The following is a 17306-nucleotide window of genomic DNA, read 5'->3' as shown; positions in this document are numbered from 1 at the left end:
GATGGTGCAATTTATGATGCATAGTATTGAAAAATAGGACTAAGGCCAAGTTTTTTTAATTTAACTGATATTTGTGAAAATTTTGGTATAGTATTAGTTATTCTTTTTTTGCATATTGAAAAGAAATATTTAATTTTATATAGTGTGATTTTTTTTTACAGTTAAATCTTGCATGCCTTTTAAAAAATATTAAAATAATTTATTTGATAAGAAAAAAAATCCGAAAAAAATTGATATTTTTTACTTGATTGTTGGGATATTTTTTACTTGATCCTTCCCTAATGATAGTGGACAGCATCTAATCATTACAGATACATGCATGCATGCATCTTAGAGATTATCATAATAAAATCTTATGTGGGAAAGGTTTAGAATAATGATTAACATTGTTTTTCAAAACTTTGAAAGAATATATATTTTTTCTATGGCTAACATTTTATATTTTGGTTTCTTTTGCTCAACTAGTATTCTCATAGTAGACTTCAGGTGAATCGCCTTTTTCTTTTTCGATTTCAGTTCTTTGATATTTCGGAATTCGGTAAGAACCCATTGTCTGATCATTCATGACGTAAATTTTACAGGGCTGCTTTTGAGTCATCTTTGTTTAGACCATGATTAAAGAATCTGGAGAGTGAAAATGGGATTTTGGCTAATGGGAACGTGACTTTTAAGTACTTATTCACTTCATAATACTTGCATTCATCATTGAGCCTTTTGGTATGGGTGCTTTTTGTTTTACTTGTTTTTATCATTCTCGTACTGAAAATCATGGAAGAATTGTTAAATAAATTATAGGAAGCTATGTCTGATGGATGTTGCTGTGGGTTTTAAGCAAATTCTGAATTTGCTAAGCATAAAAGGAAATGTCATGTTAGGATCGACCCGATTAAGCAACAAGAAAAAAAAAATAGCGAAATAAATTAAGAAATTGAACACACAAATTAAACGTGGAAAAACCCCTTCAAAGGGGATGAAAAATCACGGGCAAAAATAATTTTACTATAATGGCAAAAGAATGAAGAGTACAAAAGATGGAGATAAAAAATAAACCCCGAAAACCCGAAAACAAAGAACCCTCAAAAAGTAAACACAAAATTCTCTAAATGTGTTATGAGTTCTAATTTCTAATGAGTGTCTTTTCTAAGATTGTAAAAGTACCTATTGATAGGATAAATTAGTAGGTTAAATAAACTATGCAAATAAATGCTAAATATATTATACTAAAAAATCCTAAATCTTCTAGAAAGAAAATATATTTTGTTTAACTTGACTTGCAAGCAATCTCTTAGAATTTGGGTCACACAACTCTAACAATCTCCACCTTGACAAGAATTCCTACAACTCCATCTTTGCCAAAGCCCGTCACGGGCCTATCTTGAACTATGTAGGGAATTAACTGAGTCGAATCTGTGCTTAAAAGCTGGAAGACTTCTAGTCTTCGACTTGTGCACTGCCAAATCAAAACTAACCCGGGTTTGATTTTTTCAAACATAGTGCCCTAACTTTTCAAAACCTACATCCAAAAGAGAACCTCTTTTCAACGAAACGGTCATACCTTTTTCCCTCCTATGACCAAGTTGCCTCTACTTCAAACGAGTTGACTTCAACTCCATAACGGACAAGAGACGTCCGATTTCATCGGTCATTATAGAACCTTCCAGAATATAAAGACTGCCAGTTCTTTTACCTTTTAACAAAACGAGAGCTCCACGAGATACTTTAATGTCGCTCGACTCGATGTTGATTCTGCATCCTTTCAAGTCTAAAATACTCAAAGAGATGAGATTCTTTCGTAAATCAGGTACATACCTCACATCTAAAAGTGTCCTAATTATCCCATCGTGTATCCTAATTTTAACAGTACCAATATCAATTACCTTACTAGATGAATCGTTTCCCATGCGCACAATTCTCCACCTTTAACCGAACTGTATGTAGAGAACCATTATCTATTGAGACAAATATGGAAAGAATATCCCGAATCTAAAATCCACTCAGACGTGAGCTTAGAGTTATCGCTTGTTGACACTAACAAGAAATCATCACCACTTTTATCGGCCAAATTAGCATCAGCTACATCTTCCTCGTTACTCTCAGCAACTTTTTTATTTCACGATTCATAACAATCTGCTTTGACGTGACCTAACTTTTTACAATAGCGACACATTTTGTCTTGTTTCTTTGATGCTACCAAAACGGAAGCTTGTCTACCTGTCTTACTATCCAAACCAAACTCATTGTTGAGTTTGCCTCTACTTAACAAATGACCCTTCACATATTCGAACTAGAGTTTGTCTCTGTCATAAATTAGGGTCTCCCTGAAAGACTTGTATGAAGGGGGTAAAGAGCACAATAATAACATAACCTAATCTTCATCGTCAATATGAACCTAAACATTCTTTAAATCATTTAAAAGAGTAATGAATTGACTGATGTGATTTCTAAGAAGCTCACATTCGTTCATGCGAAACGTAAATAAATGTTTTTTCAACTCTAAACGATTAGCCAGAGGCTTAGCCGCATAAAGAGTTTTTAACCTTTTCCATAAGGCAGACAAGGCTTTTTCATCAAGCTCCTCCCATTCTGTTTGATTTAGAATCTCAGGCTTTTTCCCGGTAACAGCCTTTTTCAATTCGATTTGAACTAGAATTGTCATCATCCGAACTTACCACAGATTGAAATTTGTCTCACCATCAAACTTCTCAATTTCAAACATTGTTGCTGTCATATCTAAACGGGCTGATCTATGAAAATTGAACTAGCTCTGATACCACTTGTTAGGATCAACCCGATTAAGCAACAAGTAAAAAAATAACAGAATAAAATGAGAAATTGAACACACAAATTTAACGTGGAAAAATCCCTCCAAAGAAGATAAAAAACCATAAGTTAAGATGATTTTACTATAATGGCAAAAGAACGAATAGTACAAAAAATAGATATAAAAACTAAACCCTAAAAACTCAAAAACAAAGAGCCCTCAAAACGTAAACACAAAATTCTTTAAATGTGTTATGAGTTCTAATCTCTAATGAGTGTCTTTTCTAAGGTTGTAAAAGAACCTATTTATAGGGTAAATTAGTAGGTCAAATAAACTATGCTAATAAATGCTAAATATATTATACTAATAAATACTAAATGTAACAGCCCAATTTTCAGTAGTGTCAGAACAGTGATTTGAGATCACTAAATTCGATGAAGAAGTTAGAAATATTTTTGAATTGGTGAATTTTGTGATTTAAAAGAAATTATTAGGTAAATTGGGTCGAAAACGAGGTATCGAGACCTCGATATTATAAACTGAGCCGTAAATATTTTTATAAATATTTACGGAGTGTCAATAGGATAATATTAAAGTTTCGTTAAGAAATTTTAATGTTTCGATAGTTAATTATGAAAAAGGATTAAATTGCAATAGGGATAAAAGTTTAATTATAGATTAAAGAAAAGTTAAAAGGACCAAATAGGCAATTATGCCTTTTTCCAAAGTTGAGGCGGCATAAGTATAAAAATCTGAGATTTTTATGTGTTAAAAAAATATTATATTATAGTAATGATTATGTTTTTATATTATATTATCATTAATATATTATATTATATTATATATATACATAAAACAAAAGAAAGAATAGAAAAAAAAGAAAGAAAAGAAACAGAATAGAAGAGACGAAACAGAGAAAGAAACAGAGAGCAAAACGGGCAGAGAAGGAAGGAAAGAAAGAAAGAAAGAAAGAAAAAGAAAAAGGGAAATTTAAGGTTTTAAGGTTCCAAGCTCAATTGGTAAGTCAAATTAAGTCTTTTTCTTATAATTTTTGAGTTTTTGGAATCCTAGAAATAATACTACTTGATTTATGTTGATATTTTGAAAGTTAGTAGATTGTTAGACATGAGTTATGTTGAATTAATTGATGAACTAGAGGTTAAAATGATTGAATTTTAAGTTAGAAGTTGGTAAAAGATTGATTTGTAAAATAAAATATAAGTTTTGAATTGATAGGGCTTAAATTGGAAAAAAAATACCAATATTCATAAGTATATGTTAGAGTGTGATTTTGATATTGCCATAGAAGGGAAAAATGATCAGCATGTCATAAAACATAAGAAAATAGGATGAAGTTTAATTTACGAGCCTTGGGGCAAAAGTGCAAATATGTGAAAGTTTAGGGGTAAAAATATAATTTTGCAAAAGTTTGGGTCAAGGACTGTTTTAATAAATTTGAATATTAAATAAGTTAAATTTGCTATTATAGATCAAGAAGAACGAAATTCGGGAGTAGATCGGGGAAAAGAAAAAGTAAAGGACTAAATTGTAAAGTTTAGTCACATTTTGTATCAAGGTAAGTTTACAGTAAATAAATGCAATATTCTTTTATTTTACATTATTATTGTCAATTTCCAGCATTTATATATTTATGCTATGAAAATATTTAAAGTCGAATTTAAGGTGAAGTGACAGAGGAAAAGTGTTAGAAAGCTCCGGTTGAACCCTAGGAATGTTAGGATATTAGGGTTGACAGGACAGAACAGAAATGAGCCATGTAAGTCCATATTAGAAATATGGCTTTGGAGACAGGATTGAGCCATGTAAGTCCATATTATATATGGCATTGGAGACAGGAATAATTCATGTAAGTCCATGTTAAAGACATGGCATTGGCAGGATATTGATAGACAGGAACGACCCTAGTATCCTTAGTATTCCGAGTGGTTCAACGGGTCAGGGTACGAGTTAAATTACAGTGAATTAACAGCAAAGGAAAAGTAGATTATATTTATGAAAACGGAAAGGTCAGGTAAGAAAGAAGGTAAGGGAATAAAGAAGAAGATAGAAATTGAGAAGTAAAGAAATTTATGATGTTAGATGATATTATGCATAATTATCCATTATGTTGAATGTTGTGATTTATTTGCTTGTAAGCTTACTAAGCCTAGTGCTTAATCTCTTTATTTTCTTCTTCTTATAGTACTTATCTAGCCACTCGGGGATCGAAGGAAACGTCGGAGGCCGATCACACTATCAAAGAAATAACTCGGTATAATTAGACGTTTTGTTTTGTGTATGGCATGTATAGAAACTTAGCTACTTTAGGTATAATATGAACAATGAGTGATGTGTAAGTAGTTGATGATGTATGGTTATTAAAATGATTAAGGATGAAGGTGTTTGTTGTTATGAAAGATTAGGTGATAAATTATGCATGGATATCATGAAAGGATAAAATTTTGCAAAGAAACAGAATTCAGGCAGCACAGTGACGTGAATTTGAAAAATCACCCAAGATAGTATAAAATGAATTAGAGGGTGAATGATATATGGAATTAAATCTTGTTGAGTCTATTTTCATGGAAAAATAACGGTGTAGAAAAAGGAAATTTATATTTTAAGATATGTGAATTTTAGTAAGATAGGGTCAGAACTGTTTTTGGAGTCCCCTGTTCTGAGTTTAGAAAATAATTACAAATTGTACAAAAATGGTTATGAGTTGAAATTTACATGCTTAGATTCCTTAATGAGTCTATTTTCTGTAGAAACAAGTAAGAACTTCATATGAAAATCCTACAGTGAGAAAACTTATTTTTAGTGACTAGAGGTCAGGGCAGTCAGGTGGTGAAACAGGGGAGACTTTAACTAATAACTGTACTAATTTGCTGAACAAAAAATTCTAAAAATTTTATGTTGAGTAGATATATGAGTCTAGTTTCAGGGAAAATTTACGGGATTAAATTTCGAGTTCTGTAGCTCAAGTTATAATTAATTTAGTAACTGCTGCGCGATTGGACAGATTTGCTGCGAATAATGAAATAAATTTTTAAACCTAGTTTTTATGCTCCGAATTGGTAAGATAAGCTAAGTAATGCCTCGTGCTCGACTCCGGAAACGGTCTTGGGTAAGGGGTGTTACACTAAATCTTCTAGAAAGAAAATATATTTTGTTTAACTTGACTTGCAAGCAATCTCTTAGAATTTGGGTCACACAACTCTAACATGTCAAATATCTCCTATAGTACTCACTTTTTTCCCTTTGATGACAGAACTTTAGATTGATTGTTTTCTTTGATAACAGGGAGTTGGTATGTTTGGAAAGCGAATAGGCTTCCTCAACTTCAAAGCTGATATCATCGATAACGTAATGGGAAAGAAGGTATTGGATCATCTTCCTAACTAGTTTTCTAAATATGTTGTAACAGCCCAATTTTCAGTGGTGTCGGAAACAGTGGTTCGAGACTACTAAATCTTAAAGTGAGCTCGTAAATTTTATTATATAGTGTTTATGAGTCGATTGTGAATTTAGGAAGGCTTATGAATTAGTGAATTATGCTTTAGAAATATTTGTTATATTAATTGGTTTTGAAAACGAGGTATCAAGACCTCGATTTTATAAACTGAGCTGTAAATATTTTTTTAAATATTTACGGAGTGTCATTAAGGTAGTATTAAAGTTTCGTTAGAAAATTTTAATGTTTCGATAGTTAATTAACTAAAAAGGACTAAATTAAAAAAGGTGCAAAACTTGTTAATTAAAGAAATAGTGATTAAATTGCTTAATTAATGAACAAATGAGGACTTAAGGAACAATTATGCCTAAAATAAAGGCATGAGGCAGCATAAGCAGAAAAGAAAACAAAAATCATGTGATTAAAGGGCAAAATTGTAAATTTTGTGAAATTAACTTAAATAAATTGAATTCTAAACTTTTCTAGGCTATTATTCTTCTAATTTTCAGTCCAAAAATGCCTCCTATAAGTTGGTTTTTCATATTTTTGCATCATGTGAGTTCAATTCTTGCTCTTTTCTTGTAATTTTTGTATTTTTAAGACTTTTACAATTAGGTCTAACTATCTAATTCATTAGTTTTTTATTCTATGGGTAATTTTGAAAGTTACCATTGATGATTTCTGGATTTTTATGATGAGTTAACATGGATTTGAAGTTTTAATTTTGTTATATGAAGATTTTATCAAGTAATTTCAATAGAAATTGATTTTAGGACCAAATTCTGAAAAAGATTAAATATTAGGGTTTGGTAGTAAAGTATATTTATTAAAGGCTGTGTAATAGCTATATTTATTAAAGGCTGTGTAATAGCTTATAATATTTAGATAAAGTGTTAATTGAGAAAAATTAGCTAATTTGATGAGTTAATTAGTGAGGGACTAAATTGCAAAAACTGTAAAAGTTAGGGTAATTGTGTAATTTCGAAATTTGAAGGGTATAAATTGTGAAGTGGGCTGAAATTGAAATATATGCTAATGAATGAAAAATTTTACATTCTAGATCAAGAGCTCGTAGATCAACGAGAAAAATGAAAATTAGCTGAGTAGTCTCTAAACTACTACCAATTTTACAATCCAACCTAGGTAAGTTCATATGGTTAAACTTTCATGATTATTTGTTAATTTAGGAATGATATAATATATTTATTCATATTTTGTTGTTGAAATTAAGATTATTGTAAAAGTATGAAAATTGAATTGAATGTTTAAAACAAATAGAACGCAAGATTGAGTACGATCGTTCCGTGGCAAAGAATGAATTCACGGATAAGACCATGGTTGGACCCTGAAAATTTTTAAATGTAAGACCATAGCTGGGCTATGACATTTTAATGAAAAGACCATAACTAGGTTATGACACCTTGAACGTAAGACCATGGTTGGACCATGGCAGTAGAGATACATGTGTAAGACCATAGCTGGGCTATGGCATTCTGATGATAAGATCCATAATTGGGTTATGGCATTACAAATGTAAGACCATGGCAGGGCCATGGCAATGCATGTGTAAGACCATAGTTGGACTATAGCACAAAAAGAACGATGTACACATATCCGTAAGCCGTTCTTCGATTCAGTAAGAAATGGTAAGAGACTTAAGTGATTGAATTGAAAGATTTATAGATTATTATGGATATTGATCTGAAGGAAGTGTTTATTGATTATATTGTATTTGACAGGGAAAATATATGATTTATTTACAATTTAATTTATTATATTATATTAAGTTCAGTAAGATTAATGTTTAACCTATTGAACTTACTAAGATTCATTAAGCTTACTCGTGTTGTTTAATGTTCTTGTAGATTAACGTGTAGTCAGAAGATCGGATCAACACATCAAGCTATACTATCCAGTTTATTCTGATAGTTTTTGCAATGTAAATTTTGGTTTATATGGCATGTATAGGGTTGGTTTGGCAATGAAATAGTTTAAATTGTGGTTGTGAATCTTAAATGTTTGTACGTATATATGTAATTAGTAGTAGAATTTGATAAATCAATGAAATGAGTTAAATAGGTAGGTATAAGTAAATGAAATATTGTGATGTTATGTCATGTTGAGAGCATGTTTTAGCTTGTATTGATTACTTGGTTGGGATATATTGGTGTATGTGAATGTTGATTGCAGGTTAATGTCAAAATGGGTGAGAAAAATGGCCTTAAAATGACCTATTTTCGTCCACAAGGGCAGATACATGGGCGTGTGTCTCAGCCGTGTGTGACACATAGCTTGAGACATGGGCGTGTAGTTTGGCCGTGTGTCCCCTACTCCTTGAATTTCAAAACAAAATACCCAGGTTTTTACACACGGCCTAGCACACGGACATGTGGCTTGGCCGTATAACCCCTACACCTTGCACACAACCTAGCACACAGACGTGCAGTTGGCCGTGTGACCCAAGTCAGAGAGTTACAAGGGTAATGACACAAGCTGGGACACGACCGTGTGCCTCATATCAAATGCCCACATGGCCTAAGACACGGGCGTGTCTCCTGGTCGTGTGGCTCACACGACCTGCCATACGGGTGTGGATCCCCTGCTTCCAAGAAAATTTTTTAGATTTTGAAAAAAATTCCCTAAGTACCGATTTAGTCCTGATTCACTTCTAAGGTGAATATTGGGCCTCGAGGGTCCATCTAAGGGACAATATGAGTGTTATATGATTGATTCTTAATATGTGTAACAAAGGTTAGGAAATGCCCGTATTTAATTCGTAAAGTTCGGTAATGCTCCGTAACCCTGTTCTGGTGACGGATAAGGGTTAGGGGTGTTACACACTGCTTCATGTTGGAATTGATTATTAATTCCAGCTTTCAACATTTGTTGCAATTATTCATGCAATTATTGAAGCATAAAGGGGGAACGATGAAGTTACAACGCAAGAAGTCGTTGCGAGCTTGAATGATTTGTTATTTTGGAGCACAAGGGTTTAGATGTTGTGTGACAATGAAGAAGTTGAGCAAGAGGAAAGGAAACAGTGAGTTGTTTGGGAGGGCGACAGTGGATAGAGGCATCGGAGAATGGAAACAATTAAATTAAAATAAATGTTCTGGACTAATTATAAAAGAGTTCGTAAAAAACTAGAAAAAAAAACCACATAAGTAATCCGTTAGTAGATTAACAAAATTTTTAACAATAATGATTGAGTACTTATCTTAATTAGGGTGACTAAATTTTTAACGGTAATGATCAATTCGAGTACTCATCAATAAAGGTTGTGGCTGACAATAACCAAACACTTTATTACAAAAAAAATCCATTTCTATCATGCACATGCCATACACTTTAATACAAAAAAAAAATCATTTCTATCATGCACATGTCATTCACTTTAATACAAACAAATCCATTTCTATCATGCACATGATAGAAAATAACTAAAAAAATCTAAATCAGTCATACACTTTGATACAAACAATAATCATATTTGAATTAACATTTAAAAAGTGCTTTTGACAATTAGGAACTGATTTGTCATATATAAATCCAAAGAAGATTTGTACTGTTATACATAAAAATAGGAACTAATTTGTCTCTTTTCTAAGGGTATGTATATGGCAGACAATAACTTTAAAAAAATCCAAACCTGCCATATACTTTGATACAAACAATAATCATATTTGAATCAACATTTAAAAAATGTTCTTGACAACTATGAATTAATTTATCATATTTGAATCAACATTTAAAAAATGTTCTTGACAACTATGAATTAATTTATCATATTTGATTCAACATTTAAAAAAAATTCTTTACAACTAGGATCTAATTTGTCATATTTGAATCCAAAGAAGCTTGATATTGTTAGTCATAAAAATAAGAACTGATTTGTCTCTTTCCTAAGGCTATTTGTATGCACGTGACAAACAATAACTTTAGAACAATCCAAACCTGTTATACACTTAAATAACAAAAGAAATCAAAACTTGCCACACTTTAATACAACCAATAAACATACACAGTACATAAACCTCATGCAAATGCACTATTTTCCAAGAAAGGAATCCAAAAAAATCCTAAACTCAAATCTCCCTAAATTCAAAAAAGCATAAACTAACAAAGAAACTTACTCGTTACAATGGATGCAACAACATCAGCTGCTTCTCTCCTATTAACCATTGAGGCCCTAAACCCTAACCACTGATATCTTTTGTTGTCTTTTTTTTTTCCATAAACTCAGAACTCAAAATATCAATCATTCAAACTTTCAATCGTTCAATCGTTCAATCTTACTCTTACCCTAAAAGTTTCAATCATTCAATCATCTAACACTAAACCCTAAAATGTTAATACCGATCGATCCTTTCTTTTTTTTTCTTTAATCCCAATCCATCTTTTCTTTTTCCTAAACCCATCCAAACCTTAGACCCTTTGGCTCCTCATCAACGAGGCAAGTTAATTGGCCACATCACTTGTCCCGTTAGACCTGTAATGGAAAATGTTAGTGGGTGACTAATTTGTCACTTTTCACTAACGTTAGTGACTGATTTGTTATTTTTTGAAAGTTGAGTGACTGTTTTGTTATTGAAATAAAAGTTAAGTGATTGTTGGTGTACTTTACTCTAAAATAAATGTTCTGGACTAATTATAAAAAAATCCCTAGCTCTAGTAAAAAAGTAAAAAAATTGTCACATCAACAACCCATCAGTAGATTAATGGGATTTTTAACTACAATGGTCAATTCGGGTACTTATATTAATTAGAGTGATTAAATTGACAAAAAAATAAAGTGACCAAATTAAGAACAACGCTATTTTAGAATACATGCAATGTAGTTTACCTAATAAAATATTATTTAAATGTCAATGTAATAATATAATAAATAATAAAAAGTATTTTATTAATTCATTTTTTATAAAATTCATGCTTTTAGATATTATAAATAAATAAAATTAAAATAGAAAAATAAAATTATATGTTTGAATCAGACTGGACTAGAAACTGGTTGGTGTATGAGTCTGAAGAAAGTCATTAGATCAATGGATTTGGAAATTGGTACGGATTGATTGAAATGAGCAAAAAAATTGATTAAATTAAATTTTTTTAATTTTTAATAATTTATTTAATTAAACCATACGAACTAATTAATTAAATTAATTAAATGGATGAAGTGATAATTTTACCAAATCCGCTATCCATCAATTCTGAAAACCTTTATTATTTACACTCGATGGGTAAGTCATATATAGTTTAGAACCACTACAATCAACTCAAAACAGAAAATATTTACACTCAATTGGGCCGGGGGACGTAGGCAGGTCTAGGCGAGTGGGGAATGAAAAAACGCAGAGGAATATATTTCATTGATTAAGGGCATCTTAGTAATTTAATGTTTTAAAAATTAAACGAAGTAAACCCTAATGAGAATGCAGACAGATTGAAGCAAACCCAAAATTGTGCCAAAAATCCATTACAAAATGAACGCTATATCGAGGCGAGCTATTACCGGAATCTTTGCTCCAGCGAGACAGGGGATCAATTTATTGAGCATGATCTGAGTCAGGTTCAACAAATGAGAGGGATAAGGGTGAAGGTAAGGAACGGCAACTTGGAGCAAGCGTTGGCGGTGATGCAGCGGGTGATGCAATCTAGCGGAACCGAACGGCTGATAAAGCAGGAACAAACTCATCACATTAAGAATTCGGAGAAACGGATTCTGGCACGCAAGATTTTGGAGCGTAAGATCAAATCACAGGACCACGCTCGCAAGCTGCAGACCATCCTCATCAAGAAAGTCAGGTACTTGAGAAGTTCATCAGTTCATAAATTTTGAATTTCAGTCTTCTTGATACTCTACGTTTAGATAGCCATAGTTAAAATTCTGAATGATGCTAACAGAATGCCAAGCACACACACACACACATATATATACTAGGATATAATTGAACTGAGTCGAACTGGAATTCAACATGAAATTCGAGTTTGATTGAGTTTCATATTTATAACTTGAGTTCAATTAGAGATAAGAATCAAACTGTTAGAACTTACTGTAGACTCCATTAAGTAAAAAATAATCTCAATTATCCTGCATGATTTCAAACTGGATTATTTATTTGAGTTCGAGTTAAAATTAGGTTTTTCAATACTAAATAAAAATTAAAAAGTCAACTGGGCTCTTGAGCTATTTCAGTCAAGTATTAATATGTTCAAATTCGGCTAGTTCAAGAGCTTGAGCTGCTGCTTAAGTTCTAGCTTGACTTGAAAATGATCAAGCCGAGTTTGAGTTCTTTCAAGATGAACTTGATTAGCTTGCAAGCATAATTGTCTTGTGTACTATCATCTGCAACAGTGTTGAATCTATACTACTATTCGCAATTGTCTGGGTACTCTTGAGTAAAGGGTAAGCTTGATTCTCATGCTCGATTTCTAATCAGATTATTATGTTTGAGCTTGAGTTTGTATTAGGTTTTTAAATACTAATTAAGAATAAAAAGCTCAATTAGGTTTGCGAGTTATTTGAGTCATGTATTAGGATACACGAATTTGACTCACCCAATAGTCTGATCTTCTCAAGCTCTAGCTTGAATCGATTATGATTGAGCCAAAATTGAGTTCTTTAAAGAAAGATCCAATTGTTCGTGTATTATCATCCCCTACCGTGTTTGAATCTGTTTTATGTTAGTGAATCTTTGCTCTGTTTCTTCTTGTTTTGCATTTCCTTCTGTGAGAACGTATGAAAATGTTGTTGTCTTTGTTATGCAGGGGTCTGTGAGGGCAGCTTTGGTGTAGTTTTCTCGGTAAACTTTTGTTTTCTTAGGGAATTCAAGGATTGTTCAAAACTTTATTTCCCTTTTTTTAGTTCAACTAGATGAATTGGGCATTGGCATTTGCACTGGTTTGACATTCCTTAGTTCATGGTTGAAAATTGATGAATGATGATACATATGAAACATGATGATTGGGGGCTCATTTGGATTTAAACGGAGCTACAGTACATGACTTGTTAATCACTCTGGAGCCTGGATCACATGGTGTTTTGTTGTTGCGATTCTTTATTTTTCTTGAAATGTTTGTGTATACATTATCCCATGTGTAAGTATGGTGATATAATCCTCCAAATACATTAAAAACTTTAAAATATATAACATAATTCTGTCAAACACATCCCCGTATCCGACTCTTACATATCAGTCCAAGTAACATAGGTTAGTGGAAATAGTTGCCAGAACATTCAGATATGGCCGTTTTCGGTAAAAGCATTCAATCGTTATTCATAAGACATTCAACATTCTATGCCATTCACAGGACATTTGGATGTCATACATGAGCATTCTGATGCCATTCGTAAGACATTCTAACATGTTCACAAAGACGAAGTTAGATGGAGTTTAGGGATTTGATTTAGGCATTGAAGAGGCAAATTTGGTTGTTTTAGAGAGGTTGGGGGTTCAAGCTTAGATTTATGAGATGGCCCTTAGGTCAAGGAAATAAGGACCGCCGGAAAGGGGAAAAAATCAAGTAGGTACAAGTTTTTAGTTTTTTGTGCATAAATATATTGTTAAATTCAATAATTATTAAAATATAATCATATATAAAATCATTAAGTTTTTAATTTTAAATGTATACAAGTGAATCCTTCTTTGTTTAAATATTTGGCAACCACCGTCTAATTTGTACCTAAAGCATAAAATATTGACTACCAATTTCTGTAGGTAAAAGAGTCCATATTCTCTCTTTGATTAAATTTTCAATAGAAAATTCTTAATATCAACTTGATTAGTTTTAATATATATATATTTAAAAATCACGCATTTCAAACACGGTTGAAAATAAATGCTTTAGTATGACAAGAAATGACATAAATTATATATTATAATTGAATATTTATAGACCTTGTTAGTCATATATACTTTAGCTCTAATTTCCGGTGTAGCCAAAAGGCGATGGATTATTGAAAATCCCAATCAATGTTCACATAGAACATGATACAACAATGAACAATATAACTTACATATATGATGTACGTGCCTAACGCCATGGAAGCCCAACCATCTCATTCATGAACATACAATGATCCTCAGCACAAACAATATAATAAAAAGGAATAAGAAAAGGGAAAAAGATAAGATCAGCAGCACTGCCTCTATCCTGACCATGGCTGGCCAACACTCTTTGCCGAGAAGCTTATTACGAAATGACCAAAACCAACAACGCAAGACAAGTTGTGACAACAGCCATAAATGGGGAGAGACTCCACGAGGATGAGGAGTCTGGGGCTTTAGTTGTTGTTGTTGTAGTAGATGGTGTGCTGGTCGATGGTTTATCGGTGGAAGCTGGCGAGGATGACGAAGAAGACGATGGTGACTTAGATGGTGCTGCCGATGAACCTGACTCCACTTTGACTGAAAGTTTCATTCCATTCGCACAGTGACCCACCACACCACAAATGAAGTAATGTGTCCCGGCGGTCTTGAGAGCAACGGTGGTCGCTCCACTGTTATCTGTTGTGATTGCGTTGCCCACCGTGCATGTACCGTAGTCACTTGAACTTACTTCATCCACTGTGTGGCTTGTTGGGTAATTGAAAACTAGGTTCATCAAAATTTAACTATGTCAGTCAATATGATGGACCCAACATTAGGAAGTATATATAGATTGAAGAACTCACCAAGGCTATCGCCAACTTTGAATGTCTTATCTTTAGTCCATGTGCTATAATCTACACCAGTTGTCCAACCAGGGGTGTCACCAACAGTGTAAACTTTGGCCAAGCTCGGCACAACCATCCACGAGACTAGCAAAAGACAGACCATTCCCACACTTGAGCTCACCATTTTTTAGAGTAAAATTAACAGGGGATGTAAAAGAATAGTGAGGAGTTTTGTATGATAGCAATGTTATGAAATGGAAATCCTTATATAATGCCATGAAAGTGGGTGGCCAGGGGGGATGGGAAGGAGTAAAATTTGGTCCACTTAATGCCATACAAACCAATATTTGTGAAAAGGAAACTCATTCCATAAAGGATGACTTGTGGGCGGCAGGTCCTATACCTAATGCAAAAGGAACATGGGTCCCTTAACCCTATCTTGAACAATGGTTGTTAAGTGGGGACCCTAATGGTGGTTGCTTGGTAATAATGTTCTTAGCTACAAACCCAGTTCAAAAGACATCAATTATGCATTCATGTAAAGGAACTCTACCATTCTTAATTCATTTTTAAGGGATCCATTTTCAACTCCTAGAATGATGGATTGTGAATAAAGAAAAAAGCATGGAAAAAAGAAGTTTCTTGTTTTCCTTCTAGATTCTTTGTAGACAGGTTAGTTTGTTGTCATCATGTGCTGTTGCAACCATTGTGTTTTATGAGAGGTTGTTGTCAAATTGATGAAGAAAGCTCATAATCATCATTAATGGAAAAAGAGAGAGTACAGTAATGCAAACAGGTAAACAAACATGCTTGAACTCTACTCAAATAATATGTGATCAGATTAAACCCATCTTTTGAAACTCAATCTAGGATCCAACAACCTCATAAAGGCCAATTTTCATTATATGATAACTTGGAGATTCAACTACCAAGAAGGTAAAAAAAAACCCTAAACAGAGAAAAAAAGGGTTCTCAGTTGTACTCTTAATTAGGGTTAATAGTTTAAAATTGGTCATCAAAGTAGCTAGATGGAAATTGGAAATACAGAACAAGAATTTGCAAGCATTTATTGTTGGGCTTGCCAAGAAATAATAAGAACGAGGAATTCATTACAATACATTTATGTAATAATGTAGGGGGTTAACACATGAATCCAACAAGTCATTATGGTATCGTTTATGACATAATGCATGTGCAACTTCTTAAAATGGAAATGATTTGATACCTTTTAATTTCTTATTTTATTTTCTTTAATTAATCTATAATATAAAGTAATGTTCTTTTTTATGTCCAAAAGTAGGTTTTGGAGAATGATTGTAGCAATGCACACATCTTGATCAAACATTTCACCAACCTCTAGACTAAAGGTCTCGATGGGCATGGATGAGAATTATCTGTACACTAAAAAATGTTTTGGCTCATTGAAACTGCTAATTGGCATATTTATAACATGCTCGTATATACTATACAAGTCTTTGTTGTTTCTAGAAATTAAGAATTTAGTCCTTATATTTTTTAAAATTTAAATTTCAGGCCCAACTGTTAATGCTATTAATTTTATTTCTTGCTAAATTTGTTATTGTCACATTTTTTTTAAATATTTACTTGATAACTATGTAATTTAAAAAAAAATTTAACTTGAATTAAACAAAAAAATAATATTAACAATTGGACTTGAATTTTGAAATATGAAAAATAGACGGACTAAATTCTATAAAATAAAAGTACAAAGACTAAATTCCTAATTTTCAAAAAGTAGAGGGACTTCTGGCTCATTTTAACCTTTGTTATACTATACAAATTTTAATATATTTATTTTAATTATTTTTAAGCTTTCAATTGGTTTAGGCCAACCGTTGTTTAGGTTGGACTCCAGCTAGCTAGCCTGGTCAGCTTATCTGTTGCTGTGCATTATCATCACTTTCACCAACCGCAACCTTTTGTGGATCCCCCCACCATCCCAAGCTAAATAATTTCTTTGCTCTTCAGCCTCAAGGACGGCCAACCACCGCAAGGTGTCACTTGCCGAGACTTCACAGGTGGATCGTGACACCAACGCCGGCAAAGAAGTGAAAAAGAAACATACATTTTCCACAACATAAGCATACTAAAAAAGAATCATCATTCTAATTTCACTAAAACAAACAAATTCAACATCATGAAATGGAAAAAGGAAGAATATAATGGAGAGATCAACTTTATTCTATTCTAAACCTGTTAAATTTTCTACAAAGGTCTAGAAGCCAAATTTTCCTGGTTAGGATATTGTCCTTTCAGTCTAACAAAAGACGGGGAAATTTTGTGTAAAATTTAGAAGCTGCATCTGCATGCTACACCTAATCATTTGGTGTAGTTTCAAAATCAATTGGATTTCCTTTGGCTACATTTATTCACAGTTTTGTTGAGATGCTACAAGTGTTTCATTTTCAAATGATGTG

The 17306-nt window shown here is 32.6% G+C and overlaps 2 protein-coding genes across 2 annotated transcripts; one reads left to right on the top strand and one right to left on the bottom strand.

The window, feature by feature from the left end:
* Positions 1–11490: 11490 nt before the first annotated feature.
* Positions 11491–13228, top strand: LOC107902584 (uncharacterized). The gene is made up of 2 exons (XM_016828739.2): positions 11491–12017; positions 12981–13228. The coding sequence occupies exons 1-2, from the start codon at positions 11791–11793 to the stop codon at positions 12988–12990; spliced, it is 237 nt and encodes a 78-aa protein (XP_016684228.2). The 5' UTR covers positions 11491–11790; the 3' UTR covers positions 12991–13228.
* Positions 13229–14072: 844 nt separating this feature from the next.
* Positions 14073–15147, bottom strand: LOC107905083 (blue copper protein). Its single transcript, XM_016831654.2, has 2 exons — positions 14887–15147; positions 14073–14806 (listed from the first exon to the last, which is right to left on the bottom strand). The coding sequence occupies exons 1-2, from the start codon at positions 15050–15052 to the stop codon at positions 14406–14408; spliced, it is 567 nt and encodes a 188-aa protein (XP_016687143.1). The 5' UTR covers positions 15053–15147; the 3' UTR covers positions 14073–14405.
* Positions 15148–17306: the final 2159 nt, after the last annotated feature.

Source organism: Gossypium hirsutum, chromosome D05 (genome assembly GCF_007990345.1).
Source record: "Gossypium hirsutum isolate 1008001.06 chromosome D05, Gossypium_hirsutum_v2.1, whole genome shotgun sequence".
NCBI lineage: Eukaryota > Viridiplantae > Streptophyta > Magnoliopsida > Malvales > Malvaceae > Gossypium > Gossypium hirsutum.
The sequence above is the reverse complement of the archived record's forward strand: the minus strand, read 5'-3'. Positions and strand labels throughout refer to the sequence as shown.